This window comes from Rhamphochromis longiceps, linkage group LG10 (assembly GCF_057381845.1).
Source record: "Rhamphochromis longiceps isolate RC_006_pf linkage group LG10, R_longiceps_female_GT1.1, whole genome shotgun sequence".
Taxonomy (NCBI): domain Eukaryota; kingdom Metazoa; phylum Chordata; class Actinopteri; order Cichliformes; family Cichlidae; genus Rhamphochromis; species Rhamphochromis longiceps.
In genome coordinates this window covers 24,602,105-24,622,407 of record NC_140566.1, presented here as the reverse complement: position 1 = coordinate 24,622,407, position 20,303 = coordinate 24,602,105, and the positions used below count along the sequence as shown (strand labels likewise).

At 39.9% G+C, this 20,303-nt stretch overlaps 1 protein-coding gene across 2 annotated transcripts in view; it reads left to right on the top strand.

The window, feature by feature from the left end:
• The window catches only part of dpysl3 (dihydropyrimidinase like 3), a 36,510-nt gene extending 18,237 nt beyond the window's left edge, over positions 1-18,273 (top strand). Inside the window, exons 4-14 of one of the 2 annotated variants that reach the window (XM_085421076.1) lie at positions 632-796; positions 949-1,010; positions 1,972-2,052; positions 4,182-4,250; positions 5,348-5,468; positions 6,239-6,395; positions 6,810-6,951; positions 7,757-7,927; positions 10,892-11,071; positions 12,687-12,840; positions 16,836-18,273. In XM_085421076.1, the coding sequence (XP_085277202.1) occupies positions 632-796; positions 949-1,010; positions 1,972-2,052; positions 4,182-4,250; positions 5,348-5,468; positions 6,239-6,395; positions 6,810-6,951; positions 7,757-7,927; positions 10,892-11,071; positions 12,687-12,840; positions 16,836-16,930 (1,397 nt within the window). In that variant the 3' untranslated portion in view covers positions 16,931-18,273. Of the gene's footprint in view, positions 1-631; positions 797-948; positions 1,011-1,971; positions 2,053-4,181; positions 4,251-5,347; positions 5,469-6,238; positions 6,396-6,809; positions 6,952-7,756; positions 7,928-10,891; positions 11,072-12,686; positions 12,859-16,835 lie in introns of both variants that reach the window. The other variant, XM_085421075.1, reaches the window with a different exon arrangement.
• Positions 18,274-20,303: the final 2,030 nt, after the last annotated feature.

Here is a 20,303-nt window from a genome sequence, read left to right as displayed (position 1 = left end):
GAAGGCAGTCAGGTGGCAAGGCAGCAGGAGGCCTTATTTTATTAGAGCTGAGTTAGATGTAGCAGGATATTTTGTGCACTGTGATCCTGTTGTGTCCACAAACAGAAACACAAACTCGTACTGTGTGCTTTTCAATCTGCACAGAAAACCATGCAAATATACACATTATGTATGTAATTATATGTGCTTGTGCTTATGCAAGCAGCATCCATGCAAAGCATTCATGATGCATTTAAGAACTTGCATCGAAATGTGCACCATTCCTATTAATAAAAAATGTGATCGTGGCTACACAGAAAATATAAAAGTAGGTAAAGTCGCTCAATTTTTGTGCAAGGACACCTGTACCCAGATAGAGATGTACAAAATGCAATGTGACATCTGACAAGGTTATTTCCCACTGGCTGAGCACTGCAGGAATTCAGACAGACAGCTGATTATGCAAGATAAACAATGCAGGGAGAAAGTAAAAGCACCAGCAGACAGATCCTGACGCTGCCCTCTCTTTGTCTCCTTACGTGTGACTATGCCCACCCCACTTGTGTCAACTCTTTGCCACTTCATCTGTCATTTCGCTTTTTGCATTCATCTTCTTTCTGTCTGATAATACTTGTCTTCCTTTATTCTTCAGTGGACCATGTGATGTCAGAACCTGGTACCAGTCTGATAGAGGCCCATGACCAGTGGAGGCAGTGGGCTGATGAGAAAGCCTGCTGCGACTACTCTCTCCATGTGGACATCACCCACTGGAATGACAGCGTAAAGCAGGAGGTGGATAATCTCATCAAGGAAAAGGGTGGGTCTTGATGGCGTGCTATAAGAGCTTCGTGGGTGAGGGGGGGTGGAGTGCTTTGGGAGATTTTGTTTAAAAGTAGTTAAAGAAATTAAACTTTACATAAAACGTTTCACATTTTATCTTTCTCTCATGTTGACTTACTGTTTTTGCAGGAGTGAACTCATTCCAGGTGTACATGGCGTACAAGGACTACTACCAGATGAGCAATAGTGAGGTAGAGCGCCTTAAATGTAGCACACACTTTAAAGACCAGGTTTTGCTGTTTTAATATCTGTGTTAAAACTCTTTTTGTTCTCAGCAGTCATCTTTCCCCGCATGTTTGATGTGCAGGGATGGGAGAAAAATCAACAGTTTTGAAAAATGCCAGGCTCAGTGCAAAATTTGCTTTGGTGTTGCTATCTTTCCAACTCGGCTCAGCGACGAGATGGTGCCTTTGAAGAGACACAGCTGCAACTTTTTAATTCTGAAAGCTATTTTAAGTTACCGAAGGCCTAATATTAGTTTTGCACTGAATTGTTGAGGACTGTTGCTTTTGTCCTCAATTCATCATACATTAGAAAAGGGCTCACTTCATGGCCTTTATTATTATTTCACCGTGTCACAAACTCCCAGTTGCAGTCAATGTAAAATGAGTCATTGCCAACTTCCTGTAACTTCACAATCAACATGCAAAAAAGAAATGGCTGTGACTTGGCTCCAATGGTGACAAAGTGTCTAAAAAAGGACTACGTAATTATTGTTCACAGCCTTTGATTTATGCGTACTGCGATTTTATAAGGACTCAAAAAACAGTGGAAAGCCAGAGGGTGTGAGGCAGGACTCTGTTTCTCATACAGCCATACCTAATTTGGTTGGTCAAAGGAGCACATGTTTCAACTGAAATAGTCCAGCCTGAAAAACTGATGTCATGCAGCTCGCTAAGGAACTGTGGCACAGCAACATAACAACAACTGCAGTTCATCCACATGACTCTCACCATTTCTGGAGACCACACACAATAATTGCAGCGTGTCGGAGTAGACATCATGTAAATTGTGGGCTTCTTTTAAATTGTGGCTTATGGGTGACCTCTGAGTTAAAAAGGAGTGCCCTTTCTTTGAGTAAACAGCGAGGCAGGATTTGAAATATAAAAGAAGTGCCACTGTAATTTCAATCTTTCTATCTTTCTCATCCAGCTCTATGAGGTCTTTACCTTCTTGGCAGAGCGGGGAGGCATCGCTCAGGTCCACGCTGAAAATGGCGAGATCATCGCTGAGGTAACAATGGAAACGAGTGCACTAACAGACACCTTTCTTCTCCATTGCTTCCTCACTGCCTCATTTTTCTTTTTTTCTGAACTTTTGTGCCCGGTCCAACTCTGTGATATGTTTTTGTTTAGTATGATTTATTTCAGTTTAGTTCACTTCAGTTCACTTTTCTAGTCTTATCACAGTGCATCTCCACTACTTAGAGACTAAACGCACTGTCACTGATGAGAGGGAGACTGTTTCCTGTAGGACTGTAATGTGTGGGTGTAGTTTATACAGGGCTGTGCCGTTTTGTGGACAAATGAAAGTGAATCAACCGTAATAGGTGATGGATCGAGAGGGCTGGTATTAGTCAGAGCTCCAGACCATGCCTGGATTCTGTCACTGTGTGTGTATGCGGGTGCGTGTTGGATCTGATTCATCGCAATTCCCAGCTCTCCTATCCAGTTTGCAACTTTAACTTGGAAGTCTGATTTCCATCTGTAAGACCAACATGTCTGAACACTTGATTATGTCATGTACTGTACTTTAGACCACCTAAGATAGAGGTGTCTTGTTTAGATTTGCTGCCAGAGCCGCCCCTGATTATGTTCAAGCTTTTATTACTCAAAGTTCTAGATGCACCCAAGGGGTGGGTCACATCTTTGCTTTTGCAGATGATGTGGTTCTACTGGCTTCAACCTTAAGCATACACTGGAGATGTTTGTGGCCAAGTGCAAAGCTGCAGGGGGAGAAGTAGCAACTCTGAACCTGAGGATATGCTTTACAACCTGATTCACTAGTCCAGGTTGGGGCAGGGTCTTCTTCATATTTGGCAATGAGTTGTGAACAATGGCCAAAGGAATATTAATATGCTGTTACAAGTGGCAGAAATTAGCTTTCTCCCATGGGTGTCTGGACACATCCTTAGAAGAGTTCAGTCTTTCTTCTTACTCTGCATTAAAAAATCTCTGTTAAGGTGGATTAGGTATCTGACTAGTGTCCCTCCTAGGTGAGTGTTTTGGTCTTTTGGCTGGACCCCACCCCACTTCTCAGCTAGCTTGGGAAGCTCTCTGTTATAACAACAGCCATGGAAAAGCATAGAAACAAATGCCAAAGGACAGCTTCTCATCTTCAAATGGCCAATAAATGCCGGTTTGAGATAAACTCCCCTCTCAAAGCTCATGTACTGAAAGTTCAGTTACTTTTTTCCTGAAAGGGTTTGCAACTTCCATAATTCCCATATCCTATAACTTTTTCCTGACTCTATGTTTCCTTGGAGCGAGATCAGCAATGCTAGATTTCTAAACTTTTCCAAACATATTTAGCCATAGGGCCATTTATTGTAACAACTTCATGAGCATCTCCTGAAGGCAGCATAAGTATTAGAAATGCACCTTGAAAAACTTAGGTTGTAACTGCTTTTGCTTGCCCAATGTAGGCAGCCAGGCAGCCTCTTCTGTGTGAGTTTGGGGAAGGGGAACAGTCTCAGCGCAGCAATGTTGATCAGAGCCACAAATTTGTTTCGTGTAGTAACACAGCTGGGATTCCTCTCATTTGTAGACATGTCTAGATTTTCCGTGTCTGTCATCAACAGGTCCTGCTCCTTGCAACAAAGTTTTTCTCCTCAGATAGCTGAGGGGAGCACTGACCACAGGAATGCCACTAGTTTCTTCAGTTACAGTACAAGTTGTCTTGCCTTTGGCTGATATAGTCTCAGTCTTTAATTTTAGCTGCCTGACCAATCGTAGGCTTCTAAGACAGAGTATTACTGATTTTCCACTGGTATGAGATGCTCGCTTAAAGCCTTATTTGCAGAAGCATGTCACCGTAATACATTTTCAACTCACAGACAGTCGCTCTAAATGACACTATGCAAGGAAAGGTACAAACTAATGCCTAAGAAAACTAACCTGAAAGCAGAGTTTTTGCTTTTAGGTGATGTTCTGAAAGTGAAATTTTCCTTGCTCTGAGCCGTGCACAGACCCACATGTTAAAACTGCTGTTCGTGTACTTAACACACGCAGAACTAATCAGAAACGGTTTATCATTCTGAAGTTTGTAGACTGATGAAGACCTCCCAGAAAGTTCTACATACTGTACATTATGTCTATAAACTGAGCAGCTAACAGTTGACTTTTTGCATGTGTGTTGAACAGGAGCAGGCCCGGATGCTGCAGATGGGTATCACTGGACCAGAGGGGCATGTGCTGAGCAGGCCAGAAGAGGTCTAACATTCACACATCATACACTATATTAAATATTAGCTACTATGCATCATTTGCATGTGCAAGCATTTTGAAAGGGACTGTCCTAAAAAAGTATTCAAATAAATTAGCCATGTTATAATTTAGCATTTTTTTGTGCAAACAGTACAAACATGGTTGTACATGTAAAGAATCACATTCTGCACAGTGACATTTTTGGACTGGTCCTCAGACACACACGTTGTTCCTGTTACACACATGTGGTTTCAGATACATTTGAGACACTGGGTGAAAAAAAAGTCTCTTGTTCCATCCAGTTTTTGCTGTGAATGTTTCTTCAGCAAACAACAAAAATCAAAGCCACACTTTCAGCTCAACGACTTGTCTGGGATTTTCCATTCTGTGCTGCTGCAGAGGGTTCCTGTCCCACCAGTATCATAATGTCAAGTAGCTGAGTGGAGTCTTAAGAATCTAGAAATTGGTAACATGATTTTCTTAAGCAGGCAAAGTCAGACAAGTATTTCTCTATTAGTGTACACTATCTTATTCAGTACTAATCCAGTGGTCATTGAAGCCAGACTGAACCTCTGGACTCAAAGAAAACAGTGTTTCCATCATATGGAGGCAGTGACGTTTCTACTTGAAACCTTTGTAGAATTTTGTATTTAAAGTCATTTTTAGTTCTCGTTAGCCAGCATTTACAAATATGGAGATGAAGATTTCAGAAATGCAATAATCACAATAAAACACCAGGTGCTTTTCGTTGTGGACATGTGTCTAAAATGTGTCCAATATGTTTGCTTTTAAAGCCTCCCACCTTAGAAAATCTGCAAGTACTGGGTGTTAGTCTGACCTCACTTAAGTTTCTTTTAAACATTTGTTTGCTGATCGCATTAAATTTAACTACTCAAACACAATATAACTGAAACAATCCTTGACTTTCCCAGTTTTAAAATTATAAGCTTCTCCTTGTCGTTCGGGTTCAAAACAAATTATTCAAATGATACAGCTCCAAAAATGTATAATTTGCTGTGGTCGTGATATTTGAAGTTTGTTTGACAAAATCTTAATGGGAAAAACATTCCCGAGTCAACCGCATTGTGCTCTTTCGTCTGTAGCTGGAGGCAGAGGCGGTATTTCGTGCCATCACCATCGCCAGCCAAACCAACTGTCCGCTCTACGTGACACGGGTCATGAGCAAGAGTGCTGCTGACATCATCTCACAGGCCCGGAAAAAAGGTAAAAAGCAGAATTTGTCCTGGGCCTTTATATGTTTTTTTTTTCTTTTTCTGTGTTTTCCAAGACTAGAAATGTGCACGCTGAGTTGTCTCTGTTTGGTATAATGAAAAAAATATCCCACTCTTAGAGTAACATTCAGCTTTGTTGTTCAGGTCTTTTCTGTGGTTGAGCTGTCACACACACTTTTCCTTAGAGGATAGAACAGATGTGAACCAAGAGCCTGCCTGGCATAGATGGATTGTGAAATTAACAATTTTTGAGAATGTAATGAAAACAAGAAGAGAAGAACAATATGTGTTTGAATGTCTTTGGTGGAAAGCCAAATGAGGTTTTAACACACCAGATTGCTGACCTCAGATAGCCTTCTCTGCACTCAGGTGAATCCATTAGGAGCATTTATGAGCTTGACACATTTGTTTGGCTCCATTCCCGAGCTGTTATATGAAAACCAGGAAATAATAATGTATGTTAGTGCAAGGGACTATGAAGAAGCATAAGAGCACACGTGTTAGTGACAGGACTCAAACCGTGCATGAAAGAGAACAACCTCAGCTGCAACTGAGCAAGTGGAATTTGTGCATTGCCAATGCTGGCATGGTTCCCCTGCTGGAAACTTTCACATGAATTGCCAAAGCTTTTAGCGAGACTAAACTGCTGACAAAATAAAAATAAAGGTGCACTAACGCAATTGATGATTATGCAAATGGATACCCTCACACTTGGCACTTTGTTGACGTCTAACAAAGTTTTGACTGATTTTCTTTTCCCAGGAAATGTTGTGTTTGGGGAGCCAATCACAGCCAGTCTGGGCACTGATGGGACACATTACTGGAGCAAGAATTGGGCCAAAGCAGCTTCTTTTGTAACATCACCTCCTCTTAGCCCCGATCCTACCACTCCAGACTATCTGAACACACTCCTGTCCAGGTACACATCCCCTTTGCAACTTCATTTTGCATGTGCAGAAACGTTGTTGTTTGTAAGTGCCATGAACACCACTGTGTTGTAAAATTATAGCTATTAAAGTTTAGATTTTAGATTTAGATACATCCAAAGTTTGTGTTTCTTATGAAGAATCAGCAATTGTTGTGCAAGAAATGGACTTCATCTGGTAAGTGAGTTACTGCTTCATGTGGAAACAGGAAACATTAGTAATGGTTTACACTGGAAGGACAAACTCTGGCACGCTGCATACTTCTTTACTTTCAGTCCCCCTTCTGTTTTGTTTTGCTTCTCCTGCTGAAGTAGAAGCATATTTACTTATGTTTACAGAACTTTAATGCTGTACACAGACTTTACTGTCCTGGTGTAATACCTTCAGTATGCCTCTTCTCCTCCCAGTGGAGACCTGAGTGTGACTGGCAGCGCTCACTGCACCTTCAGCGTGGCCCAGAAGGCCATTGGCAAGGATGACTTCACCCAGATCCCAGAAGGTGTCAATGGAGTGGAGGAGAGGATGGCTCTCATTTGGGACAAAGCTGTGGTGAGGACAATCACATACTGATAGAGGCGCATGGTGATGTTTATTTTTTATTTTTATCTTGATTCATTTTATTTTTACGATTTTCCCAGAGGAACATCAGCAACTTTATGTCCCTTAGCTTTGTTTTAGCAGTCACCTGTTGTGTTTCACTCAGCAGCTCCACTATGTCACTCTCTGTGCCTCTTTTACATGTCCATCCATGTCTGTTTTTCCCCTTTAAACAGCACTCTAGCCTTATTTTTTTCTCTATATCACTGTGTCCGTATAATTAACATGCAGCCTTGTTTAGCTTTGCCGTAAAGTGCATTGCTGGCTCTGAAATTTGGGTAGGCTTTTAAACATAAAACTCAATACATTTCCTCAGCACAAGTACTTAGAATCCTGGCTCACACCAAACTTGGACCGACTGTCAGTAGGCCTATTTTTAAAAGGTTGACAAAGGTTAGCTGTTTTCCCTGCTTCCACTCATCTTCTAAGAAATCCCCCATTAATGACAGCTTCATAGTTTAATGCTAAAATATTGAACCTTCACTTACACATAGTATCTTATGTTGAGAGATTTAAATGTAAGAAAAATGCATCATCTGAAACTGTTTTTATGGATATTTTCTCAAAGTTTAAAAACGTCCTCCATGCATTTACATTAATACTACAAATACACCATTCAGCTAATTGAATAATGTGTCTTCAGTAGTAGGACTACATGCTGTAGGGTGTGCTCCATAATGCTAATATATGGATAATGGATACAGTCTCAACATTTCCAGTAATATTTGCTTGTGCATTGTGCTTGTTTTGCTCTCAGACTACAGGTAAGATGGATGAGAACATGTTTGTGGGCGTCACCAGCACTAACGCAGCCAAGATCCTGAACCTGTACCCTCGTAAGGGTCGGATTGCTGTGGGCTCTGATGCCGATCTGGTCATCTGGGACACAGACGCCATTCGCACCATCACTGCCAAGACACACAACTCAGTATGTACTCAGACCAAAGTATCAGTTAAATTCAATTCGCAGGTCCTGGCTCTTTTTTTTTTTTTTTTTTTTTTTTTACTTTTTTTGCTTCCCTTTCTACTTGTTTTACATTTATGCTGTAAAACCATAGGCACTGTAATGCTTCACAAGTTCTCACAAAAACCTTATTTGATTTAGTTGGTTAAATATAACAGCTGTGTTACAAAAAACCCCCCCAAAACATCTGGTATTTTTTAAAATAAGAAAAAAAGAAAAATTGTGCTTTAAAGGGTGAGATGTATTTTTGGGCGGGGGGACAGACAAGTAGAATGTACGATCGGAGGTAAGTGTCTGCATCTGTGTGCAAGAGGCAAAGAAAAAGAGAGACTGAGGAAGAGAGAGGGAGAAAGGGAGACTGGGAGTAAGTTAGGGAGGGGGAAAAAAAGCACATTTTTGAGCAGCTTCCAGAGAGGTCTGAGTACCTCGGAACGGAAATGAATTCTCAGTGGATCTTCACTAATTCCACTCCACACTGGGCTCACCACAAGACCAGGTCTCAATGCTGAGACTCAATACATTCAAAACTCCTTAATAATGATGAAGCAGTTATTTATTAAAAAAAAAAAAAGATTTATGCCGTGCTTATTCAACAAAATCAGACAAACAGCAAACAAACAATGATGCAAATGCTGCCAAAATGTCTAGTTCAGCAGAACTGAAGTTAATCCACAGAGAATGTATGTGCTGTATAATCAAGAGGTATTTCCTTCCTCTATATCACTTTCACTTGCACAGATCCTCCAAAATACATGAATAATTGGAAAAGTGGGTTTAAAGAATGGCTCTCATTGTATGAGATTCTGTTACTGTAAACACTAATATTTCAGCTGGTTTCATAAAACCTTGGAGATTTTGGACATCTGTATACACTGCTTGTTGGCGAGCTGCACGTCTCAAAAGTAGAAAGCAACTTTGGTTGAAATGTATTTTTGATTTCATGGGAAACATCTCACACAATATGCAGCCTGGACCAGAGGTGATAGTGCACACCATTTCCTCCTGCTTCCCAATGCACTGACTTATGTATAATATTATAGGTTAGCACTTGGGTTTTTTTTTTCACATTAAAGAAATGTTTTGTCACATTTTCCTAAGAGAGCGGGTGGAAACGAGTGTAAAAAGGTCAGCAGAATGTAAATGAATAACCCTTTTAAACTGCACTTAAGGCCATTCGAAATCTGAGCGTCTTTGTGTGTAGTTATGAGTTCAGAGTTCGATACTGAAAGTGAAATTACATTAGAAATGTGAAACTGCATCCTGTTGTACACTCTTACAGTTTAAGCCGAGGGCCTCGCACACTTTGTGTTCCGCACATACACACTATGTGTACAGTACGCACGGTATATATGAGTAATGAGGTTTCTGCCATTACACAGATGTTAAAGATTCCTCTCGGGCCGCTCAGCAGCAGAGGAAGTGTCCGCACAGGAAATTACGGCTTCAGCAGCCTAGGACAAATCCTGCTTTTGCATAAACACTGTCCACGAGCAGGGAGAGTATGCATTAGCTGAAAAGCTAGTAATATCTAAATTGATCGCAGGAATGATGAATTGAAACGTGTAGATTTCAGTTTGTCTTGCTTAAAGGCTCGATGACATTTGTTTTTGTTGGAAGACGAGACTATGGCGCTGTCTCCAGATGGAGGAACAAGACGTGAAACAGAGAGAAGTGGACTAATAATATGCCTTCTCTAAATGTGGAGTACATCCACCGAGGATCCATGGGTTCTTGCATAATGATGTCACCCCTTTCCTTTCCTCCTAGTCGTCCTTCCAGCTGTAAAACCACAGAGAGAAGCAGATGACCAGAATCACAGCAGCTCCCACTTCAAATAAATCTCTCTTAAGGAGAACCATTGCAGGCAAAACAATTGTTTTTTCGTGCCCTGATCAATTTTTAAATGTGGGGCCTGTTTTTCTTCAGCGACATGCTTTCTTTCAGACTACAGAGAAAAAAAGTTTCCAAAACACACGTTCAAGTGCTTATTCAAAGACAACTAGTCTACTGGACATTAATATACATAAGCACACATTTCATTAGATTGTCTAAATGTAAGCTAAGTAGTCTACATTGTATCCTATTGTCTTCAAGTGTCTTGCCTTAATGGGCAGCAAAATCAAACGGGAGCTGACCTGCTTACCAGCGTACTGTGTTGGGGAATGCTTTCCCTGAACTGTGTTATATCTCAGTGTGTTATCAGTAAACCCACATCTGGTTTTGATTGCTTGTTGTTGTCAACATAAAATACATAGATGTGCATAAGGGTATTTGGATACATAGAGAAGAACAGGCAGCATTACTGTTGGACACTGAGAGCCCGCTCAGATTAGTCATGACATCATGTTTGGCATGCAGCGAGTCTTAGTTATGTCCTGTTCTGGCCTGAATTTGGATGGCAGTAGAAAACAGGGCCGTGTGCAGAGGAAATAAGCAACAATGGAATGAGGGGAGGGGACCATCAGAGATTACACATACATACAAAAAAAAAGGAAGTTGGCACAAGGAAAAATGGAGGAGGATGAACAGCACAACATGGTTAAAAAATGCAAAGGATTACAGAAATCAAGCAAGAGAAGGCAAGGGAGTGAAAACATTAAGAAGTGGACAACTGGAAAGAGCATTAGAAAGAAAAGTGAAAGAGCATACGGAGCCAGAAGAAGGGAAGGGCGGTGATACTACAAAGTACTATGAAGGCATCTGAGCCCAGCTGGATGAGGGCAGCTGTTTGTACATGCCAAACAGACAAGTGTAAAGAACTAGGTGATGAATGATAACGAATTCGAGAAAGAGAGTTAAGTTTTAACCTCTTCTCCTCAGTCATTGAAGAGTACATTTAGCATATAACTAATAGGAAACTTTATCTAATAAACACTAGTTTCTTTGCTGCTGCAACAATCTTTGACAATATCATATGTGTGCTTTTAGGCTGCTGAATACAATATCTTTGAGGGCATGGAGCTGCGTGGCGCCCCACTAGTGGTGATTTGCCAGGGTAAGATCGTTTTGGAAGATGGAAACCTTCACGCCACCTCCGGAGTGGGCCGCTTCATTCCCTGCTCTCCCTTCCCTGACTTTGCCTATAAGCGTATTAAAGCCAGGAAGCAGGTAAGTGCAGTTATTCTTCTTTTAAAGCCTACATTTTACATGTGGTAATATAGTTAGTGTATAAAACTTGAACTGAACAACATGAACTCCGTTACAGCACTGTTAGATTGCCAGAATAACAATAACATAACTAGAAAACCATAGAATACAAAGGAAATGGGGAAAACAACTCAGTGAAGGACTTTAAGGCCTTCTAGGATGTACCTAAAGGAAAGGAGAGTCTAGGGTGAAATGGAAGTAAGGATGGCGGGGAGAAAAGAGGGCAGCCATGGAGGAGGCAATGAAGTGGGATGTGGGGGAGATATAATAACTCTGACATCACCCTCCAAGGTTCAGCCACAGGGCACTGACTGTGCTTACACGCTGTAAGGTCCATACACTGAGGGTGGTCATGGCTTTGTCATCTCGGATTAATAAAGATACATTGACTTTGGATTTGGATAACACTTTTAGAGAGACCTACCGCACACGCTAAGAGGATTACTCATACTATTAAACTTGAATTTTAACTTTAGACTCTCGATTTTAAAAGACATTTAGGAAGGTGGCTTTGATTACAGCAAGAGCCACTGAGTAGCTGAGGTTGGAGAGAACTTGATGCTTTCTTGATACATAGGGAGTTTGTTTTTATGCTAAGCTATACATGCTTGATGCTTCATACTCAGCATACAGACATGGGAGTGGTATCAGTTGGCAGTAAGGTGTAAAACATATTGTCCATATTTATTTCCTGAATAGGTGGGAAATCAAGGAGAACTTGTGAAAATATCCGAATAGAAAAATATATACATGTAGAAACTTAGAGAACCCAAACTAAAGGTAAATGAAATGTTAATGTGCAGTCAGGGCCAAACCCAGAAAGCTACTGTAGTCAAGTAGCACTATTTCATTAGACACCCACCCTAAAGTATTACTCATCTGTTCAAAGTGTGAGAAATGGGCCCATTTAACCATGTGATGTATAGCAGCTTATACTTAAAGCAGCCCCTGCTTACTGCTCTCTTGCCATCTTTCTTACGGCCCGAGAAATCTCATAGCCCAACAGTTTCTTAATTCACAGCTGGCTGCTGATGAAAAAATGGAGCTGTAGTAACAGTGTGCTGTTTGTCTTGGTAGCAGTTACTGTTATGCTTTTCTTCATTCACAGATGTCTCTTTTTAAGTGTTGACCGAGCTTCCAAGATTCCACTGAGTCACGCCACTGACAGACATACAGACAATGGCTTTTCACAGTCAGCTAATAGTTTCAACTTGATTTGAAAGCTTATGAATACATAACTGTATTTTGGTGACTCTTCTGTTCTATAACCTCGAGAAGGGCTTGATTGTGTGTGTTCGTGTTTCAGTTTGCGTGTTTCTGTGTATGTTTGTGTGGATTTGTAAATCTGGAGCTGACTCTTGGCAGGAAAAGATGCATATATAATTTAGACACACAAACAGTTATACAGACAGCCATGTAATGCTAAACATGTGTGAAGCTAGTTGCGTTTAACCTTTTGTTGCACAGCAAAATGCCATAATGTTTCTCCTAGTACCTGCATGTTGGTTCTGTTTCTACATGCTGCCATACTTTATGTTTCTTTTCACCATCTCTGCTCTTTCTGTTTGTCCTGTAGTTGGCTGTTCTGAGGGCAGTGCCCAGGGGAATGTACGATGGGCCAGTTTCTGAATTCTCCATGTCCCGTGGCGGTACCCCCTCGGCCTCGGCCCGTACTTCCCCAACCAAACAGCCTGTCAGAAACCTGCACCAGTCTGGATTTAGTCTAGCAGGTAACCCTGCACCATGCGGTGAGACCACTTTTTTAATAGAACAACAATCCCTGTGTTACCCAGTCATTTCTTCCACGTATCTGTCCACATACTGTACGTACAAACATTAGAGGAGCATCCATGGTCATCAGCTAAACCACCCTCATCCTCTTCTATTTTAACTCAGTTACTAATTCATTATATGAAGTCAGATAACAGTCGTGTGATTCTCATCATGTCTTTGCGTTTTGTCAATGATTTATTAAAAGTCCTTGGCTGACTGGAGAGTAACCCAATAATGTCTTATTATCTCGTTTCATGCATTGCAATTTGCACAGTATGGCATGCATTTGCTTGCAGTACATAATGCTCCAAAAAGAGCTGTTTGTTTGTGCATTTCATTAAGGCAGTTGCTTGAATTCTTTTGAGTCTGATTGAAGACTCTATTAAATTAAATTTCTAACACAGTCAGTAAAAGTTTTCACTTTAATGTTGTTTGATGTAAAGTAAACATGACCCTGGATTAAGCACGCCTTTAATGTTAAAAGCGTTTAAAATATGTGCAAAAGTCTTGATCCACTTTATATAACTTTATATTTTGCTCCCAAGAAGCAAGACAGTTTCGTCATTTTTATTTCAAAGGTCTTTCATAGTTTTCACTCATTTCCAGTCTAGTTCTCGTACCTGACTATTTTCAGAGGAATGTTTATATTAAACCACTTAACGCTGACCTATGACTCATTCAAGCATAAATAAGTCACCTAACTCGAGGGATGAACCTGTGTTGTGTTTGCACATAGCAGATAACTTAACAAACAGACATTTTTAAATTGTATCTTTCAGCAATTTCTTTATACGAATCTATGGATATTGGCAAAGATAACACATGTTGACATTAACATCAACTACAGTAATACAGCCTCTCTAATAGAATTCAAGCCCTCTTAATATTTTAGCAACATGAACTGTTGTAGGCTTTGCAAAGCCAGGATATGTGTTAAGATTTGTGTCTGTTTTTTATATTCTTAATTTAGTTTTTTAGTTTTGCTCCGGGTCCTTTACCTCCTGTAATTCCTCTCTGTCGTTCTCTCTCTCATCCTCTTTTCTGTCTCTCTTAAAATGTGTCCGTTAAATAAAGGCAAAAAGCCAACAAATACATTTAACAAGGTAGCATAAAAGAAAATACTTTGAAAAGATTTTTAGAAAGCTGCAGGAAATGAAGTTTTCACCACATTTGAACCTACGTTTCAAGCTTTAAAAAGTACAGCATTTGCAGTCATCTGGACCTGATTTGTTAAGATACTATAATGTGAGAGCTCACAATAACATTCACGTTTGACATCTGTTAAATTTTGCTGGGCTGCTGAGTGACAGTATGATTGTGCCCATTTGTCAGGGCAGCACTAGATTAGCTTCAAGTAAACAAATGTGAGAAATGCACTTTGTCAAGCTACCAAGCAGTGACGCTTCATACGCGTGTTAAAATCCCAAGCCACTCAGTGTTTGCGCTGTTTTACAATCAAACAGAGCGACCGTAGCTGATTCTGTCCTCCCTGACTGACTAAACGTGTCCATGTGTAGCATTACATCAGTGAGAGCAACTCTGGTTAACCTGGAGAGACCACAGCTGGGTTCACTGTAGTCTTTGGAAGTCGTTACAAATATATGGATCATTTTTAAAAGCTGATAACTCATTTGGATAAACAACTGTACTTAATGAAGTTTGGCATTTACTGTATTAAGCAACCTGTCTTTGCAAGTGTTTGAACTCAGAGATGAAAAAAGACAATGACCTCCACTGGAAAGAATTTCTAAATTTGAGTACATGATTTAAGAGGGGAGTAAGACTGCTCCTACTTTCCCAGGCTTTGAAATATTAACATTAAGTAAGTTTGCTGTATAATTGTATGTGCCTTCGTGTGCATGCTCTCTCACTGAGTCTGATCTGTTATAGTTTTCCTTGTTAGTTGCCTGCAGAGTACATTTGCTTGTCTGGAAGAAGTTGGGAAGGATTGTTTGCTTAGACACAGTGTATCATAGTCTGACATCATTCCACTTTCCATTTATACACGCACTGATCATTAGTTAGACCAGGGAACCTGACTTATCATTTGGAAACACCATTCTTTATGTCAGACTTAAGCATCTTTTGTTAATGTTTCACAGTCCTCGTACAGCAGTAGGTCTACTCACATTTGCATCCCCCTGTCACTTCAGTGATACATACCATATGTCATAGATAATGATGTGTTTCAAGAAGCCCTCTAGTGTTGGGAAAGTAATAACGTGAGTGCATCATGGCAATTATTTGTGTGCCGTGATGACATGAAAGCTGTCCTGTCTGACAGGATTGACAAATGCTGCTACTGGTTTCCAGTGGAGGGCAAAAGTGTCACGGCGGGGTGCGCCGATGTGTGCGGAAACAGGACCCAAAAGCAGATGATGACGAGGAATAGTAATGATTAACAGAAAAGTGAACCTTTATTGCGATGACGGCAGGAAATGAACCAAGAGACCAAAGCAAACAGGCAAAACACTAAGAAACAAAACACTGAACTGACAAAACACTAAGAAACAAAACACTAAAGGTACTAAGACCAAAAACGATAACTATGATCGAGGTGGAAAAATAAACAGGCTATGACTATGACTCTGGTGAGAATAAACAGACGAACTGACAATGGCATGAAGAAAACAAAAGGCTTAAATACAGACATGAGGTGATCAGGGGAAGTGGCGACACATGAGGAAACAGCTGACTGACATGAATCTAATGACAGGACCAGGAGGAGTGAAACTAAATACAATGACCAAAGAACACATGACACTGTCAGAATAAAACAGGAAACACTAAAACTAGACATGACAATACAAACTTAACATACCAAATACGTGATGAATAATGCAAGAACTCAAACAGAAAACCCAGGAGCAATAACTGCCTAAACTAAAGGCAAAATAGGAAATAACACAAAACTAACAACATCTCAAAAAATAAGAACAATACAAAGAAAACTCAAAGTGCTGGGTCGGAGACCCAGCCTGTGACAAAAAGGGAGTAAATCCCACCATCAGTTCTCTGATTTATTTAATCTGTCACATGTTTTCACATTACTGTAGTCCCAACATACAAGACTATCTCGGTGGTTTTGTTATGTTACTTTCATCTCAACAAAACGACACAGCATAACCTAATTTGTACAAGGGCAGAGGCGCTCCGACTGCTTTGTATATCTGATCGAGTTACACTCATTTGATATGGTTTAACATTGTTAGAGCTTAAATTCAACCCAGTCACCCTAAGAAATTAATTTAGTTCCATAAAGCCTAACCAATCAGATATGAAGGGGCAAAATATTAGATGATTATATATCTTTGTAACACTTTATGCTAGGGGCTTACTTTTTTTACACCGGAGAACTGATTTGGGGTTCAAATGAGGGGTCTGGTGAGATTTTAATCCTGTTGTGGGATATTTTATTTTTTATTTTAATACAGTAATCATATAACTTTTATACATTCCTGAGACATCACCAATAGCGTAGTATTTCATAGGATTATGACGTTGAGATTAAACAAACATATAATAGGCCAAATGCTCTAGATCTTACATGGTAAAAGAACATTTTACTCATGACTGTATGATAAATATTTACCCTATTACCTATTTTCACAGCTTTAAGAAAAATTGGGGTTTTAAAGTAAACAGTAGACTACACAAAGACATATGTAATTGACACTTTACCATTAATTTCATGAACATGCACTTGAGATTATCAGTGCATAACTAAATTTGTAAATGTATGTTCCTCCCATATCTAAATTGCTTGCCAGTGTTTTCCATGCAAGCACAAGTAATTTATAGGAATTTGATTGGATTTAATTAGAAATCTGTGTTCATTTCTCAGAGAAACCCTGCAGATGTCTTCTTTTTGTACTCTTTGACTCTGCTTTCTGCCCCCACCCCCCAGCCGATATCTTTGGTCTCTTTATCTTGTCCATCTCTCTCTTTGCAGGTCCTCCCACCCCTGATGACATCCCCATCAGGCCTGCTGGAAGGCGCATCGTAGTGCCCCCTGGTGGTCGTTCCAACATCACATCTCTCAGTTAAACAGCAGGACACGCAGAAAGAAAATGACAACAGCCAGAGTGCAGGATTGAAGAGGGGAGGGGGGAGGAGATGCAGAGGACCACGATTATTTCAAAGTTACAAAAACAAACAAAAGAAAAAAGCAAAACACTGAATCCTCATGCCTTACCTGTCACAATGCTACTATGCTCATATGAGAAAAGTATCCCTTTTCCTCTGGAATGTGAACCAGCGTCAAGTATATAGATGGTTGTGTTTTGGGATTATTTTTTTTTTTTTTACTGAAAGTGTGAAATTTCCACCAAATTCACATGACTGATCTAAGTCTCATTACTCATCTATGTGGAATAGTTATCTGGTACTTTGGCAATGTGAAAACATCAGGAAAACTCAGTATAATCACACAAAAACAAAACAAAAAAACAAACCCTGTTCGCAAAGGAAAACGGATACCACATGTCTCAGAATGACGCTATCGTTCGTTCATCCTGTTCGGCTTTCAATGTCACCCCTTTTCAGTAGCCTGCTTGCTCCATAGTCAGCAAAACATAACACTAGATTCCACGGTAGCCATGTATTATCTTGCAGTATGTTTGGTTAGCTCTAGGTGGCATTGTACATATGGTAGATGTGATGTAGCTTTGTGGATGATGTTGTTGCAGCTTGTTTGGGTTTCCTGGACCAAGTTAAAGGTAGTTATCGAATCTGAGGGCAGGAGTGCTGTCGGGCATGGAGCTGCATGGGCCACATTAATATGGGTGACGTGATCCATGATACTGCTGCACTCCTCCTCTTTGCTTTTTGGTGACTACCATCCCCATGATGTACTGTACTGATTATTGATGTTTAAAAAAAAAAGGAATATGGACAAATCTGTTTGGGAAAGATTATGTGAAAACAAAAGAATAGAAAGAAGAATTATTAGAAACATTTTTTTTTCCAGATTTTTTTCTTAATCCCAAAAAACGTTTATATGAGTTTTTTGTTTCCTGCATTCCATCGTCACTAGAAAAAAAGAGCTTTGCGAGAAACCGTCCTTTGCATTTGCTTCTAACTTACTGGCTGTTTCTGCAATCCTGAATCATCTGGAAAAGGATAAAGGGAGGGGAAAAAAGATTATGAAAGGATGATCACACGAATTAAAAATAAATGTAACTGTCCCTTGTAACTACGACTTTAACTGAAGAGCTTTGCAACTGAGGGCAACAAAAAAGACTGATGCAATGAATTGATGAAGTATAACAAACCTGCTTTATGATAACACTTTAGCTCTGGCTTTATTTTTTTCATTCAAGACTAGGACAAGGGGAAGCCCGTCATTCCCTCTGTCATCACAGCATAGCCCTCTAATTCAGCACATTTAACATCAGCACGAATATAACTGAGCCCAGTTCAGTTTACCTAAATACTCTGGATGTGATTGTGTTGGGGGGCGTTTGTGTTTTTTTCATGTCTTTGCTGTTTCTTGATAAGGCAGAGGATTGCAGTGCAGTAAGGTAAGCTTTGTATTCTGTTGTTGGCCCATTGTGGGGGGAGAGGGGAAGACGATTGTGCTTTTTTTAATCTGGCAGGTGGTTTGTTGTATTTATGTTACTTTGACAACCTTTGTTACTGTTTTTATGTTGTTTCTTTTTTACTGTTGTATCGAAACCCAGAGATGGCAGGTCAAAAATACAGTGTGCTTTGGACGTATGATTTGTTTCCAGAATAAACATGAGTTGCAACTTATTGGCTGACTTGTTTTATTTTATAATATTAATTATTTAACATCAAGATGTATGGAAATATTTAATAGACTAGTTTGAGTGTGTAAAGCAGGGAAGGCTTCAAGGCAGTTTTTTTACAACCCTGTTTCCAAAAAAGTTGGCATTTTGCATAAAATGTAAATTTAAAAACAAACAAACAATCGTTTGAAGCAAATATATAATTGAAAATATTACAACAAATGCTCTAGCAGCAAATGAAAGTTGTACGCTACACTATAAAAATGATCTACTTTGATTAACTTTGCTTCTTTCACTTCACATCTGTTTTGCATCCATAATTACTTTTTAATTCTGGATGTTGTTTGGACAAATGTTCTGGCACCATCATGGTATATGCACTTCGCGTGTTAGGTCATTCTTATGTATTTTGTGAAAAGTTGCCATGACTCACTTCCCAATAAATAGTGATTAGAGCCCTGCAGCACTATACCTCTGCATAAACATCTTTATGTGGCCACAGTTTCTGCTTTATTGGCCTGCATATCTCCGGGGATGATCGAAGAACTTCTGACATCTCTACACATGTGCAAGATCTACAGTGCTGTGCTGAAGTAAGTTAGTAGTAGATTAAGATAACCTGAGTAAATACAAAACTTATTTTGAAATCTGATTTTGTTTATTAAGCAAAAAGAGCCTCATCTGCCTCTGTTAGGCTCAGTGTTCATGATTTAGCAAGAATGGTCAGCACTCTAATAATACAGAAGCACTTCCAGGAAGGTTCATGGTTTAAAACATTTATTCTAAGAGCAAAGTTTATTAGTGCCAGATGCCTGTTATCCAGGTTTCTCAGTCAAAGTGTCAGAACTGTGTCTGCTTTTGTCTTAACTATTTGCATGTGTCATGTATTTGCTCATTATGGAAAACTCAGCCTCCTGCAGCTACTGGTATGGAAACATAGCTGTGGCACAGTTTGTGCAGGATTTCAGTATTTCTCTATCCTGAAATCCTAAAAGGTTTTCCACTGCCTTGGAAATGTGAAGCAGCTTATTATGCATTAAACACCTTATTACTGTCAACAATAGAATTAGCATAATCATTGCAGTAAAACTTCAGCAAACATACTGTCAGCGCTGCAGCGAGGAAGGGACTGTAAGAATGACAGTGTGCAGGTCCAGCAGTACAGAAAGGTGTACCACTCACACCTCGAGTGAAATTTAATCATAGTTAAGTCTCAGGATGCCAGGCAATGTTGGCATTTTGTTTAAACAAAGGTTAAGAAAATAACATAATAAAATTACATGTGCTTCCACGACAGAGAAAAAAGAATGAAATCTGACTACTTTGGCTGGACAAAGTGTCCATAGTCTCTCATAGGTCTTTCATAGCGGGGGCTACATACACATGCCCTCAGTTTTATGGTCCAGCAGTAAAACTTCTGCGAGGTCCCTCTTGGATTGTTAGGTAGTGAGTAAATGTCTCATGACATCACTGTGATGATGGGGAAAAGCAGACGGAGCAATGAGTCTGCAACCGCAATCTAAACAGAAGTGTGCGTGGTGGCTGTAAGTGCACACTGTGATTTGATTTCACATCATTATCAGAATACTCTCCAGAAATTTGTCAAGCATCTTCAGACATGCACAAAAACTGCAAAAACACTTGATGTAAACAAACAACGCTGTAACAGG